The 15,418-nt window shown below is 43.7% G+C and overlaps 1 protein-coding gene across 9 annotated transcripts in view; it reads left to right on the top strand.

Annotated features, from left to right (window-relative positions):
- Positions 1-105: 105 nt before the first annotated feature.
- The window catches only part of BCL7A (BAF chromatin remodeling complex subunit BCL7A), a 35,168-nt gene continuing 19,855 nt past the window's right edge, over positions 106-15,418 (top strand). For 2 of the 9 annotated variants that reach the window (XM_039505243.1, XM_039505242.1), the window contains exon 1: positions 2,377-2,594. In XM_039505243.1, the coding sequence (XP_039361177.1) occupies positions 2,503-2,594 (92 nt within the window). In that variant the 5' untranslated portion in view covers positions 2,377-2,502. Of the gene's footprint in view, positions 126-2,376; positions 2,595-7,293; positions 7,389-7,914; positions 7,985-8,013; positions 8,309-9,875; positions 9,896-13,018; positions 13,099-15,418 lie in introns of those variants that run through there. The other 7 variants (XM_039505250.1, XM_039505244.1, XM_039505247.1 and 4 more) reach the window with 7 other exon arrangements.

The following is a 15,418-nucleotide window of genomic DNA, read 5'->3' as shown; positions in this document are numbered from 1 at the left end:
AGCAATGCTACCATGGGGGGGTTCTGAGTTTGGAGCTCAAGAGGAAGCAGCTTACTCTGTTCCTAAGGACACCATCTATTGCTGATCAATGACCTCCAAAATGAATGCATCAGACACAGGACTGGGTTAAGTAAACTTGCTGCTAAGACTGACATCATGGTATCAATCACAAATTCTGCCCTGAAGAGGTCTCTTCAGAGTGCAACATTATGGTTTTACTCTAAATCCATCTAATGGTCCAGTGGGCCATTAGGACAATCAGGAATCACCATGGCATAAGGATGCAGGGAGAAGAGTGAAATATGAGCTGGTACAGTAGCTCTATGCCATCCATAATCCCCTGTCCTGGGAGGAATCCTCCTGTGACTGGTAACATTAGCTTTAGGGCAGGTTTACACTAATGGTGTAATGCAAAGCTGCACTAATATAGTCCAGTTTTAGCATATTACTGGAAAAGTTTATTCACAAAAACTTTATAGTAAAATAGCAATTAAAATTAAGTACTATATCTGAATATATCATAGTGATGAATCTCAGTGAAGGGAGCATTCTATTTTGTGATGGATTAAAAATTGGGCTTCCATTTTGCTCCTAACAACTTTGTATTTCTTTTTGGGAGTGTTAATTCCAATTAGTGGCGTAATGCCCATGGGAGAGTGTCTTACTCAGTGTTTGTATAAACAGCGTAATGGTGCCAACCCAAGTTGCTGTAGAAAGATCAGTGAGTTGTAGAACTCATTTCCTTCTTTACAGTCTCAGCATCAATGGGTCTTTGCATAATCATGTAGCCCCTTAAAAAGTGTTCCATTCAGTGGTGATGTTTATTGCATGGAGATTACTATTACACATCACAGAAATAATTATAGTTGTGTTAGTACATATAGCAAGACGTATAGCTAGTTGCATGGCAGTGAAGAGCTAAAGGTCAAACAACACAAATCAAAGTATCATAGGGTGTGTGACAAAGAGGTGTAGCTTCATATGACCTGCTCTCCAACCATTTTTTTTACATATATGTACACACACATGTACATGTGTTGGGTTAGATCCTCAGATACCATAAATCATCAGAACTCCACTGAAGTCATTAGAGATACATTGACCTACACAGCTGAGGAACTGGCTCACTCGCTGCCTATCTTTTTGTATTACACAAAAATTTGTATGTGATGTCCGATGAACTGGATTGTTAAATATCCTTTTCCTATTGTTTTATAAATCACATATGTTGTTTAAAAAGAAATATCGCTAAACAGCAAACCACAAGTCTGCAACATAGTGCCATAACTGTTTGCACAAGGGCTAAATCAGAAACTAGTCACTCATAACAGTCTATCATCCATAAGAGAATGCACTATAGGAGTCTCAAAGATAACAAGTATTTAGTGTAATGAACACAAAGTTGAGGAACAAATGGATCTAATGTTATTACTGATTGAGCACCCTCTGTGTACTCTGTGCTACACAAATACCTGCTTATACAAAGATGTGATCCCTGCCCTTGGGGCTTACAATCTAATTTGGACACAGACAATAAGGCTCAGACATACAAAGTAATACATCACATGATGATTCTTTAGATTTTCAGAGAGAAGAGTGGTTGAGTGCGCAGAGGCTGGCAGTCTTATTTCTAAATCCAGCTCTGACATTAACACCTCTTTTAGAAAATTACCCCTCTGCCTCACTTTCCCTACCTGTAAAAATATTTTAAACTTCTCAGAATTGTTTTGAGAATCAATTGTTTCTAGAGCTTATTATCATTAAGCTTTCTAAAGCCTGGGGTTATGTCTTTCGGGCATATATTTATATCACAGAAGTATTTACAGCACTATATAAACAAATAATAAACAATTCCTAAAAGTAGCTGTTGCAGTCCTGCAATTTATTTCCATAACTTTGTTGCCCACTGGGGGAAGAGGAGTGAAGCCGCAGTATTTTGCCTTTCCATAGCATCTCCCCATCTGAGATTCTCAAAACTTTTTATAAACATTAATTCATTAAGCTTCCCAACTCCCGTATACGGTAGATAAGAAGGGCGGGAAGGGCGGGTACTGAAGCGCAGAGGTGTTAAGTGACTTGCCCAAGGTGAGATCCCACAGTGAGTCCAGGCACAATTGACAACAAAACCCGATCCCACCTCCTCTAATGATGAGACCCCCCCCCACTTCCACCCAGGGCTGGTTACGGGACCCAGGAGTCCTGGCTCCCAGCCCCCTGCTGTAGCCACCAAGGCCTGGCCCCCCTCGCGCAGTCCCTTGGCCGGGACCCCGGCCCGCGCGCGCGCGCCAGCCCCTCCCGCGCCCCACGAGCCCAGGCCGCCGCGTGCTGCGGCCGGCGGCGCCGGCTCTGGGCGCTTGCGCAGTGCGCGAGCCCCGGCGGCGGGCGGCTGAGTCTGGGCGGAGCCGAGCGGCGGGACGGAGCATTGTGCGTGCGGCGCAGCTAGCCGGGCCGGGCCGAGCTCCGCATTCTCCGCAGCCGCCGCCGCCCCCCGTCCCCAGCAGCATGTCGGGCCGGTCGGTGCGGGCCGAGACCCGCAGCCGGGCCAAGGATGACATCAAGCGGGTGATGGCGGCCATCGAGAAAGTGCGCAAATGGTGAGCGGGCCGCGCCGGGCTCCGGCCCTCCCCGGCCGCGCCAGCCGCCGCGCTGCGCCCCTGCCCCCTCCCCGCGCGGGGCCGGAGCCCGCCGGGCGGGCCGGGGCGGGGAGCCGGCTTCACCCACAAGCCATTTCGCTCCTGCGAGTCACGCGAAGGCGGCGTGTGAGGGGGAGAGAGGCAGAGGGACACACGGGGCTCCATTGTGCGGCCGGGCCGGGCCGAGCCGAGCCCCCGGCCCGCGTCCTCCCCGCTCTGCGGCCGAGCCGGCCCCCGCCCGCACCCCGGCCCTCCCCGCTCTGCGGCCGAGCCCTTCCCGCACCCCGGCCCTCCCGCTCTGCGGCCGAGCCCGCACCCGCACCCCGGCCCTCCCGCTCTGCGGCCGAGCCCCTTCCCCGCACCCGCACCCCGGCCCTCCCCGCTCTGCGGCCGAGCCCCTTCCCCGCATCCCGGCCCTCCCCGCTCTGCGGCCGAGCACCCCCCGGTACCCCCCGGGCCCGCCTCTATCCCGCCGCTCTGCGGTTTAGCGCCCCCGGGCCCGTGTCCTCCCGCCTCTTGTTCCCTGGCCCCTCCTTTATTCTCTCCTCCCTCCTGCCCCAAACCCCACTTGTGTTGTTCCCCTCGCCTCCTTCAGCTCACCCCTCCCATCGCCCCTTGCTGCCTTCGTCCTAGTTAGCTACCGGGTTGTCCCAGTTGCCGAGACCGTCCCGTGCCCTCGATCTTCCCTCACCTCAACCCCTTTCCATGCTCCCTCCGAGTGTCTCTCTCCCCCCGTCCCCCCCGCGATCCCATCCTAGGGGCTCTTGCAGAGTAATGGGGGTGCGGGAGTGAATGTAACGCTTTGGGATTTGTGAAGGGGGGGTGTCATCCCCCAGAATCAAAGAAGAGCTGAAGGGGCCCGGCAGGGAGCGGTGCATGGATGGGAGCAGATGTAGCAGGCATGAGTCAGACCCCCACTGGCCTTAGTTCCTGACAAAAGAAACCCGTTCTTCCTTCTCTGAAATTTCCCTGTCAAAAACAGGGAGAGGGATGAGGTTTTAAAAAGTATTATTAGTGGGATCTTTAGGGAAACACATTTTGAAATGCCTTGTGATGTTGCAGAAATAATTGTCTTCATCCGTAAATCAAAAAGGCGTTGAGTTTATTTTTTGATGCTTGAGAGTTGGGTGAAAATAAGTAGGAAAACCAGGATCTTGTATTAAAAATCCCAATAGGCTTTCATTATTTTTTTATAGCTTCAAAGATCACACAAAAGCAAATCAGGTGTGAACAAGTGTGTGTTATTTTAACATTCTGGTGGTTTTAGATCCTGAGTGGAATTGGAGAGAGAGATCTAATTGGTACTTGAATTTATTTTAAATTACATAATTAAAGGTTGTACCCATACTAAAATAATCCCCTTTTATTTAACCTTAGAAGTGTTTTGGCATTTTATGCTTTTCTCTTTCCTAGTTTTATTACGAAAATCAACATGAAGTAGTCAAACAATACGGTAGAACTGTTATTGTAGCACAATACACAGTCTCGGTTTTTTGGGTGGGATAAAGAGCAGTGTCAATATGACTCAGGAAAGAGTTACTTTGTTCAAATGGCTTGACCTTGAATTTTCAATAGCTTTTGTATATCTATCCTAAAGTGTCTTTTTTAAGTGTATAAAAGACAAAGTAAATCCCGGGGACAAGTTTTAATCTGCATAACTCATATATTTGGAATAGGATAAAATGAAGGTTCCTGTTTTGTTATGTAATTTATAACTTTAAATTGATTTAACAAAAGAATAAAATATAGAAATAAATCTGCATTTTTCTCTTGTTCTCTCCCTGAACTGGATTGTTGCCATTTTAAAGCCCTTGAACTCTGTGAATAGGCTGGTTGGCTTGAATCGGACAAAGAGTCAAAACGTGTCCACTAATGCAGGACTTGGGAAGGGGATTTCAAAGTAGGAATCCGTCTATTGTGTTGGGAGCTGAAGCACCTAGTGTTATAGTCTGGTGATAGTATGGAGTTCCTGAAATAATACTTCTATGTATTTTTTTAATGCTCTTTGCTGACTGGCTGGTTAGTATTGAGGGGTCAAATACAATAGGTAGAGAGATGTGACAGTACTTTCTCTCTGTTGTAATGTAGCTGGATGCTTGTTTTTTTGTTTTTAATTTCCTGATATTTCATTAAAGAGAACTGGTACTTGTTTCTTTTAAATAATACTATGCAGAGTACAGGAGAGAGAGGAGTTTGACTGTGCTTGAAGAGAAGGCGAGGCAGGAGTTTGATCTTTTCTTTATGGCCAACAAATTAAAATAAGAGAGGCCAATCTCTTTTTGCAAGTGTTTTCTACCATCACAGCAACTGTGCACAGACATTAGCCTGGTTTGTTGTACCAAGAGTAAAGATTTTAGGATTCAAATGGAATTTTTAAATTTAAATCCTCACAGGGTAGATTGTTTAAGGCTGACTTTACAGAATTACCGAAAGCACTTATTCTGACCATTGCCAGATTTATTCGTGTCACTTCTTGCATGAAGGTCTGATGAGTACTTACATAAGCCACTTAGTACAAAGACATTTTTCACATGAATCTGTTGGAACTCATTGTTTTGTTAACAAACCTCATGTCTCTTTGTTCTTGTTTCTCGTCCCCATAGACCATGTAGAATGTAAAGGCACTGAGATATTAAATGTTTTGATTTATGTGACTTAAACATTTTTGAGAAGAAGCTTGTTGTGAATTATGAGATTTATACACCAGCCTCACCCACACCTTGTCAAGAGCTACATATTCAACTTGCAGGGAGCGTAAATACCACACCTAATTTGTTATAGCTGGGAGCAATTTGTTGCCATTCACATCTTTACTGTGGAAATGCAACCACTGGAGCTGAAAAGTCCCAGCGTGAGTGCTTCCATTACTTGGATCAAAAATGGAGCACTACATAGTTGTACTGTAGCATAACATAAGAATATAAACCTAAAAATGGCCATACTGAGTCAGACCAGTGACCGATACCAGATGCTTCAGAGGGAATGAATAGAACAGGGCAATTTATAAAGTAATATATCAGTGTATGCGCACAATGTCCCCAGCCATTTGATTGCATCATCATCAGCCAGGTGGAGAGCCGGTAACCCGCTGTCGAAATAAGTCAGTGGCTCTCATCAAGGATGTGTGACTTAGTCTGAAGTTGACCACAGCTGTATTGCAGGTTATTAGAAAAACCCCATTTAAAGAGATTGGCCACACAAGTGCCCTGTCCTATTTGAAATGGGGTCAGAGATGACCTCCAGATGTCTTGGCAGATCAAAACCTGATGGACAGATGGTCGGGTCAGTCATGAGAGACTGATTAACAACTGTTGTCACTGTCCTCATGTTGCGCCAAGCAGATTCCACCGTCATATCTTGTGGTGGCACAAATGACCATAAAGGGCATCTAGAAGACAGGTGAGCTGGCAGGTGGTTGAAGGGTCTGTGTACAAAGGCAGGTTGCCATTCTCACGGATTTTCGCCAGCAGTCTGACAGATGCCTTCTCATGGCGAATTTGTGATGGTGCTGTGGTGTTAAGTATCGGTAGCCACGGCAATGGAGTTGCCCATAAAGTCCCGGTAACAATACGCGTAGCTTTATTAAGCTCTACATTGGCCAGCCTCGTGTGAGATGAGTGACACCAAACAGGAGCACAGAACTCTGCTGTTGAATAGCAGAGGGCAAGGTCTGATGTTCTAAGAATCCTGAGGGCTCGCACTCCAGGTTGAACTGGCCAATTTTCTGAGGAGGTTGTTCCAAATGCTGACTTTGGCTGCAATCTTCCTCAAGTGGTTGTGGTACGTTAATGACCTATTCAATATCACACCGAGGTAAACTGGGTTTGGATCATGCTGCAGGCATTGGCCATTGAGAAAAATGTTTAACTCATGTGTTGTGCTTGCATTATGCAGATGAAATACACTAGAAACCATTTTGGAAAAGCTCGGCTGCGATCACCATCAACTAAGAGAGTTTGCCATGAGTTTTGTATCATTCAAGATCTTGTCAATTTCTGAGAGAGACTGAGTTTGGTAGCTGCAGCAGATGTCATTGGTATAGATAAACTTGCGCAAGAATGTATCTGGCAGGTCATTGATGTACACATTGAACAGTATCAGTGAAAGAACTGGCTGTTGATCTGACGCTTCCAAGAGCTGCAGCAGTTGTGGATGTGTATTCTAAACCTCCCGTTTTGGAAAAGAGCTCTACTACCTTGACTACCCAACGCAGGGCAACTTGAGAGAGCTTAAACAAAAGGCCTCTGTGCCAAACTGTGTCATAGGTGGCAGTCAAATCCAAGAAGATTGCTCCCGTCTTTAGATTTTGTTGAAAACTATTTTCGATAAAGATGGTCAAGGCCAGGACTTGATCATAGGTGCTGTGTCCTTTACTGAACCCTGCCTGCTTGACCTGCAAAAAGACATCCAAATCTGGAGTGATTTGTTGGAGGATCAGACTCTCAAACACCTTGAAACACACTGACAGCAAAGAGATGGTGTGGTAACATGACACATTGAAGGGGTCCTTGCCTGGCTTAAGAATGGCAATAATCTTTGCTTCGTGCCAAGTGCATGGTAACTTCTTCTCATTAATGACCCGTATGTAGAATTACCTAAGCCATTGTGATGCCTTTGGTCCAAGGTGTTTGAGGAATTCCAGTAAGATGTTATGATAGCCCACTGCTGTGCCTATCTTGATGGAATTAAGGGCCCTATCTAGCTCCTTGACCATAAATGGCTCTGGTTGACTCTTACCCACATTCTGATGTCAGAGTAGGCACCATTTGTTATATACTTTGCATTTGAATCGCTTCTCCAGTGGGACCTTTGCTACCCACAGAAAATGGCTTGCAACCTCACGGGGCTTAACCTGTGGGCAGTTTTGACCTGGAGGTTGTTGAGCAGCGCCCAGCTGCAAATCAAGTTCCAGCAGTTCTGACTGGAATAAATGAAGTGAAGCTTCTCTCTAGATTCCTTCCACCAAGTAAGCCTGGCAGCATCCAGAGACTCAGTCAGGTGGTCAGAAACATCCGAGTCGCCAGATAATTTGAATTTCCTGAGCAAGTCTTGGTGTTCGGCACTCAGGCAGGGAGTGTAAATTGGACAACAGCCCCGTAGTATAGCTGAGCATGTGGCTTTATAAATGACTCCTTGGAATTAGTGTCAGGCTTCGTTGACTGGCAAACAATGCGACGGAATGGTAACCACACTAAGTTCCAGTGCTTCACAGAACTTTTCCCAGTCTGCCTTGCAGAAATTCTACCAACGCTTGGTTGAGCTTTGAATGATGTGTAGCTGGAGCCCAATGTGGATAAGTGAATTTGGTCCGCTGGTTGGATCATTAGCTTGCCCGGCCCAGCCCATGCCGGGTACTGATGAGGAGTACAACGTGAATGCTGATCCATTGCTGCCTGTATCGAGTGATACATCCCCTGTCAACCAGTCCCACCTTCTGGCAATCAGAGGTTTAGGGACACCCGGAGCATAGGGTTGAATCCCTGACCATCTTGACTAATGCCCACTGATGGACCAATCGTCCCTGAATTTATCTAATTCTTTTTTGAACCCAGTTATACTTTTATTGTAGTCTGAGTATTGCACTCATGTTTGAAAGATGAGTCCAGGATCAGGCCCCTCTGCCCAGGCAATAGCTCCTGTGCACATTGTGTAACTGTGCCGTGTGTAACTAAGAGGTGAGGTGGTGCACTGGGCTTCTTACTGGGCATAATATTGGTGCACAGTAACTACTATTGTGTTATATGCATGTATGCTCATTTTGGGGTCATTTTTCCACTCAGGCAGACTATGTCCCTTAGAAAATATGCATGGTCTTAGACTGTAAACTCTTTGAAGCGGGGACTGTATCTTTATATATGTTTGCAAAGTGCCTAAAATGGCGAGGGCTTGATCCTGACCAGTGGTTCTGGGAATTACTCTAATATAGCAGTTCTAAAATTATGGGGTGGGCCTCCCATGGGAGGCATGGGAATGTGTCAAAGGAGGCCCAAGCTGTGTGCCTTTTTGTTTATTTGCTTGGTTTTTTGTTTTGTTTTTGTTTGAAGAGCTGTGACTGTCAGTCCTGGATGGCTGGGGCTTGTACAGAAGGGCTGTGCACACCAAGGAGGTGGGGATAAAGGGGACAGCCAGAGCCCTGCTGCTCACGCTCTCCTTCCCCCTCTTCCCACCAATACCTCACGGGGAGGCAGCCCAGGCATGAACTCTCCTCCCCCACCCAATCCCTCACCAGGAAGCAGCCTGGGCTCGGGCTCACCTGGAGGTGGCAGGGCTCTTGCTGTGAGCCCCTGGGGTCGGGGGCATGCAGCAGGGCGGCTATGTTTGCTGTGAAAAGTGAGCTGCTGCTGGCATGGCACTGTCTTCCGAGCTGGGTGATGGTATATGTACTTGGGGGGGAGAGGGAGTGTAAATAACTACAGACACAAGGGGGATCTGATCAAATAAGTTTGAGAACCAATACTTTAATACAACTGTTATAGTAACAATAGTTGTTCACTGTGAATGGTTTTGATCTTTGAGATTAGTGCCGCTAACTCAATTAGGTTGTTTCAAAGCTCTGTATCAGTGCGCCTATATTGTAGAAGAGCCTCAAGTATATATCTGAGTAGGTTTTGCAGCTGTAAATATACATTCTGTGTATGTGACTTTTGAATACATGTCAGAAATTCTGACCATCCATGATGCTACAAGGGACAGTCCCTGTTTTAGCTAAAATATTTATAATTTTGAAATCGGCCTATCCAAAAAGTGCTTACAGTCCAATGTATCTTAATAGATTTAAGAGGCACATCTCTTTTTGTTTCCCCTAATGTATCATGTATAGCTCAAAGGCAGAGAAGCATCTGTAGATTCTAGGTAGGATCATTTAGGACATTTTATACCATTCCAAGAGATTGGTCAAAACTTGGCAGTTTCTGCCATATGCCAGAAAATATTGGAATATTTTTACTCGATGAAAGTAAGTTTTAGAGTATTTCAATGAGAGAGAGTGTAAATATTTGCTTATTTATTAAAGGGATTTGCATAATGCATATCACAGGATTTTTGGGGGCAAGATATGTGGCTTAGAGTGAAGCAGAAAAATAATTCACAAGTTCAGTATAGGGAGTTAATATTCCATAATCCATCATTTCCCACATACACACCAACAATAGAGGCGAGAGGAGACTGAGCCAATCTCCTGGTCTAGGATAGCGCACTAGATTAGGAGTTAGGAAACCTGCGGTCCATTTTCTAACTGCCATTGAGTTGCTGTGTGACTTTGGGTAAGTCATTTAGCTACTCTTATCTCATTTTACCAAGCAGTAATACAGGGATAATGATACTTTACCTCCTTTTGTAAAGCATTTGGAGATCATGGATGAAAATCATAATAATAGTAATAGTCTGCTACCTGTGCCTCCATTTCCCTATGGGTAAAAATGAGGATGATAATAGTGACCTCCTTTGTAAAGTGCTTTGAGAGCTACAGGTGGTGGTATTATTATAGAAGTGCTCAATATTTATTATGGAAAAGTCTGGCCCCACAGCAGAGTCTTTAAATGGGACACAGACTAGGAAATGTTATCAATGTGTGTGAGAGCTAAGGACCAAAGTAACTCATTTGTTGATGAGGAGTACTCTCCCAGGTGTGTCTGGTGGAGAACCATAATACGCTGTGGCTAGCTTTAGATTGGCACTTGTAGGTATTACCACTGGAGCATCTCTATTCATTGTCTCTTCTTGGACTGTACAAAATACATGCTGTTTAACTTTCTGAGGTTGAAAAGATCAATTACAGGTTTTGTTGCTGGCATTTCTGCCTTAAAGTAGATTTCCCTACTTTATAAGAATTTCAAAACATTGGCTTTTGCCCTTTCCATTCCTTCCCTGAAAAATGATAGAGATCTGGGGTTTCTTCATGTGACACCAATAGGAAATCTTTTGCTAGAGTAGTGTGACATGAAACCACAACCATGTGAAATTCACTTATTTCAGGTATTGTTACATTCTGTCTCTCCAAGGGAGACAGCACTTTAAACTACATTCTGTCTCTCCAAGGGAGACAGCACTTTAGCGCAAACCTGGTTCAATTTGTAGAACTTGGGCCAATTTGTGCTTTTGCATCAAAATTGTATATAACCTGTATCTTGACTGCAAAGCCTGGTGAATCTCAGCTATTTTGACTGAGTTTTGTATCGAATTTTGGGGTTTGTTTCAACCTGAAACTGAAAATTCAGGGTTGAGGTGGAGAAAATAGGTGCACATCCACACAGATCAAAATTAAAATGTTAGCACAAAGCTGACTGTAGTTTTGACAAAGCCAGAGGCATCTGAGACTAATTCAGGTCTTCTGGAGAATCAGTGGACCAATGGGTTAACATCTTGCCAACATTTTCCCACCATTGCTGATATTATTTCAGCTCCACCAACATTGGGAATGTTGGGAGCCCTACCATAGGTATGCCAGCATTTGACATTATACAGGGTGGATTTGATTTAAATCACTAGTCAGGAAGACTTGATTTAATCATGGTTTTCTACATAAGTGCATTCTTGTTGGTTGTTATAACCTTAATACATATTCTTCACAACTCAGATAGATGTAGGTTTCATTTTTAGAAGGTACACACTATACATTTTTTTAACTGATTTATTTTGAAAACTTTTCAGATTAGTTTTACAGCTATATTAGAAAATGAATGATTGTTTGGTTATTTCATTTACCAAAGGTAATTGAAGCAGATATTTATGAAGTCATTCTTCTGAATAATGAAGTCATTATTCTGGGAGGTGAACTATCTCCAGTTCAACAGAATAATTATTAATATTTGGAGGATTTTCTTGCCATGCTGTATTAGGAGGAGAACAGCACCAGACAGACATTTAAATTGTTTTATTTAACTAAAACAGCAACGTTAAGTGTTCTGGATTTTTTTCTTCAACAGCAAATATAATATTTTAACAAAACAGGCATATGTCCCTCCCTTCTCACATTTATCTCTGGACTTCTTCTCCTTGTCCAGATCTATTCTGCTCCCAACAGTCTTCTATTCATTGAACTTTTTTGAAACTTTGCACTTTTAGAGAGGTAAGGGATTGACTCTGTACACAAATTTGCAGAGGGACAATAGGATTGAGATCTGTTATTTCTCATCTCTCTATATTATTTATTTATTTTAAAACATTTTTGCTGTTAACAAGGATGTTATCTCTGGAGACACAAATCCACAGTTGGAGAACTGCAAAACTAAGCATCTCTGATGGTATCTTCTAGATTGAGCACTGAGTCCCATTGGGTAGATAGAAAGATTAACCTAAATAATCTATACAGAAGCCTGCGGAACCCCATAAGATTGGGTCCCTAATCCATGAACTATTGGAACTCATTTACAAACTTTTCTTAAACATGACATGAATATATTGTCTCATGCTATAGAATTAGAATTTATAATCCCTGTTCCGTGATGAGATCTTTGAGCTGTAATTTATCTTAATTAAAACTATCTTTAGATGGGTTTTTTCCCCAAAAAGCATTTTATCAAAAAAATCGGATTTTTTTATTTATTTTTTTTAATCATTGATTTTTATCCACCCTGACATTATATCAGCTAACCCTTCATAGAGCTTGATGGTTAAAAGTGCTGGCAAGTGTTACATCCAAGCTAGTGCTTCTAACGTTTCTAGTACTGGTGTAATTGAAAGGGTGTTAGCACTTTCTCTAGTGTAATCAAGTCATCTCTTTGAGATTTTGTCATGATTCATAGTGCCCCTTTCATGTGGCTGAATTAGGTTGTGTTTTGTGGCTCAGTGCATATTCTGTTTTGAGTCAGAGTCTGCCCTCTGATATGCATGTACCACTGACTTCAGTGGGAGTTGCATTCAAGTTTGGCCCATTATAAACATACCCTTCAGATTAGTGCAGCAAGAGCCATCTCTGCAACTTGAGGAACTAGTAGACTCTGCATAAAAATGGATCCTTAGGTATATAAGTTAAATGGGGGCTTTCGTACTGAAACACAGTTGGATGAAGAACATTTTGAACCAAAGGACATGTCCTTGGTCAGTATTATTTTTTTTCCAATTACTCTGATGCTACTTTTGTGATTTATTATTTCTTTATATGACAATAGGGTCGAGAGACCTTTCTGCTAGTCACTATACAGACATCTACAAAGTCACATCCCCAACTCTGAAGAGAGAGCCTAAAGTTGAAAAAATATTTTCATTTTTTCAGTTTTGTGCATTTGAGAGATACTTTGTGTGTCTAATAATGGCATTTTCTTTCCCATTCCCCCCTTTCTCCTTCTGCTTGATTCCACAGGGAAGTCATAATTCTGTGATTTTCACCAAACTCTGTTGCAATGCAAGTGAGTGTGATGTGATAAATTCAGCATTATGACATCATTTCGTGACCATCAAGAGAAGATGGGGTATGCGGGAACTATCCTTGTTTAAACACACATTGTTTTAGTAAATAGCAGACATGGTAAGAAACTGTAACAAGGAGTGGATTTCTTCAAGTCTGATCTATTTGAAAGCCTCTCTGCTTAAATGGCAATGCTGTATCTGCAGCAAAGGCTTTCAGTTCTTGTTCTGTTAAACAATTTTTGTTTCTGATGTTCAGTGCTAATATGTCAAAAGCCCTCTTGACATTTAATGTATAAATGTAATACATGGTATTCTGTTTCATCCACTAACGTGTTGCATTTATATATGCAATTTGACGCTTGGTTTTCTTTGAGGGCCTTGGGGTTTATGTATCTAATTTTTGCATAGAAAGTCTTGGCTATTTAAAACTAGACCTTGAGTGATTATGTAACTTAAGTTCTAGGGTACTGGTGTCTCTAAGGCTGTGTCTACACTAGAGAGCTTACAGTGGCACAGCTGTTCCGATGCAGCTGGGCTGCTGTAAGATCTCTCGTGTAGCCACTCTGTGCCGACAGGAAGGAGCTCCCACTGGCATAATTAACACCCTCCTCCCCTCCCCCCCCAAATGAGTGACGGTAGCTATGTCTGTGGGAGAAGCTCTCCTGCCGACGTAGCGCTGTGCACACTACTGCTTATGCCAGGGCAGCTTATGTTGCTCAGGGGCATAGAATATTCACACCCCTGAGCAACATAAGTTTTGCCGACATAAGTGGTGTGTAGACATAGCCTGAGACATAAGCATTAAATACCAGTATTTATTTTAAATTCTAAATACTTACATATCTGTTGCTGGCTTCAAAATATTGTGCAAACCATTAAGGATCACTATCAACCTAAAACAGAATAATTTAGACCAAAATGTGATGCCCTTTCACGATCCGATTGTAAAACCAGAAAAATTGGCAAGGACAGTTGGGGGCAATTGGAAGTTAGTTTTTTTTTTTTTTTTTAACAAACTAACTTTCAAGGTGAGTATGGGGAAACTGAGCGAGAGAGAATTGACTTGACCAAGGTGTCAAAGCAGAGCAGATACCACTCAGAAGTTCCTGGCTTCCAGTCCCATGCTTAGTCAACTATTAGACTAGAGGTGGGCAAACTTTTTGGTCCGAGGGCCACATTGGGGTTGCGAAACTGTATGGAGGGCTGGGTAGAGAAGGCTGTGCCTCCCCAAACAGCCTGGCCCTTGCCCCCCATCTGTCCCGTCCCACTTCCCTCCCCCCTCAGAACTCCCAACCTATCCAACTCCCCCCTGCTCCTTGTCCCCGACCACCCCCTCCCGAGACCCACATCTCTAACCGCCCCTCCGGGATCCCACCCCCTATCCAATCCCCCCCAGTCCCTGTCCCCTGACCATCCCCCCACAGATCCTCCGCCCCCTGTCTCCTAACTGCCCCCTGGAACCCCCTCCCCCCCCCACTCTCTTACTATGCCGCTCAGAGCAGCAGGAGCTTGCAGCCGCGCTGCCCGGTAGGAGCAGCAGGCCAGAGTGCTGGCGGCGTGGCGATCTGAGGCTGCAGGGGAGGGGAGACAGCAGTGGAGGGGCCGGGGGCTAGCCTCCCCAGCTGGGAGCTCGGGGGCCGGGCAGGATGGTCCCATGGGCCGGATGTCGCCTGTGGGCCATAGTTTGCCCACCTCTGTACTAGACCATGATACAGTTCATAATTCATACAGCATCTAGCACATTGTGGGTGCTGTTGGAAACACAAATGAGTATCTTATGTTAATTCTATCTAATTAAAATAAATGCTTTAATTGGCAGATCAGAGTGATTTTCTTTGCACAGTAAATAACATTGAGGACATCAGAATACAATTTGGAATTTTTGAAATGGGAATATGATAAATATTGTGGATAAAAACATTGTAGGAAGTACTTGTAGTTTAAGCATTCATCTGTACTTACTTATAAATTATGAAGCTGAACTCTCCTGCCCATTCTCTAGATTTTAAAAGGTATCTGTTAGTGTTTGAAACCAGTAAAATTTATTTACTTGTTACAAAGTTTACATTGGCAGCTTAACTAAGTTTGTTAAAGAATCTTGTCTTCTACATTCTTATTAGTATTTGTGCTCTCTAAAGCTCCAGTATTGCAATCGCATTTGTAAAGTGAAGTACATGAGTGAGTAGTCCCATTAAGTTCAGTGTTACTGCTCATATGCATAAGTGTTTGCAGAATTGGGGCTTTGGTGTACTTCCATCAAAATTATTATTCATGTTGTGGTGTTTCTGTTCATTACTGTTCATTTAAATCAGAAAAAATCCTTTCGGTTGGAGGTTATCAAAGGTTAAAAATACTGCTTAGGAAGCTTAATAGAATTGAAATGTCGGGGCTAATTTTTATACTAGAAGGAAAAAGTTACTAATATAGGTTTCCTCCTG

The sequence above is a fragment of the Mauremys reevesii genome, linkage group 18, assembly GCF_016161935.1.
Source record: "Mauremys reevesii isolate NIE-2019 linkage group 18, ASM1616193v1, whole genome shotgun sequence".
Lineage (NCBI taxonomy): Eukaryota > Metazoa > Chordata > Testudines > Geoemydidae > Mauremys > Mauremys reevesii.
The sequence above is the reverse complement of the archived record's forward strand: the minus strand, read 5'-3'. Positions and strand labels throughout refer to the sequence as shown.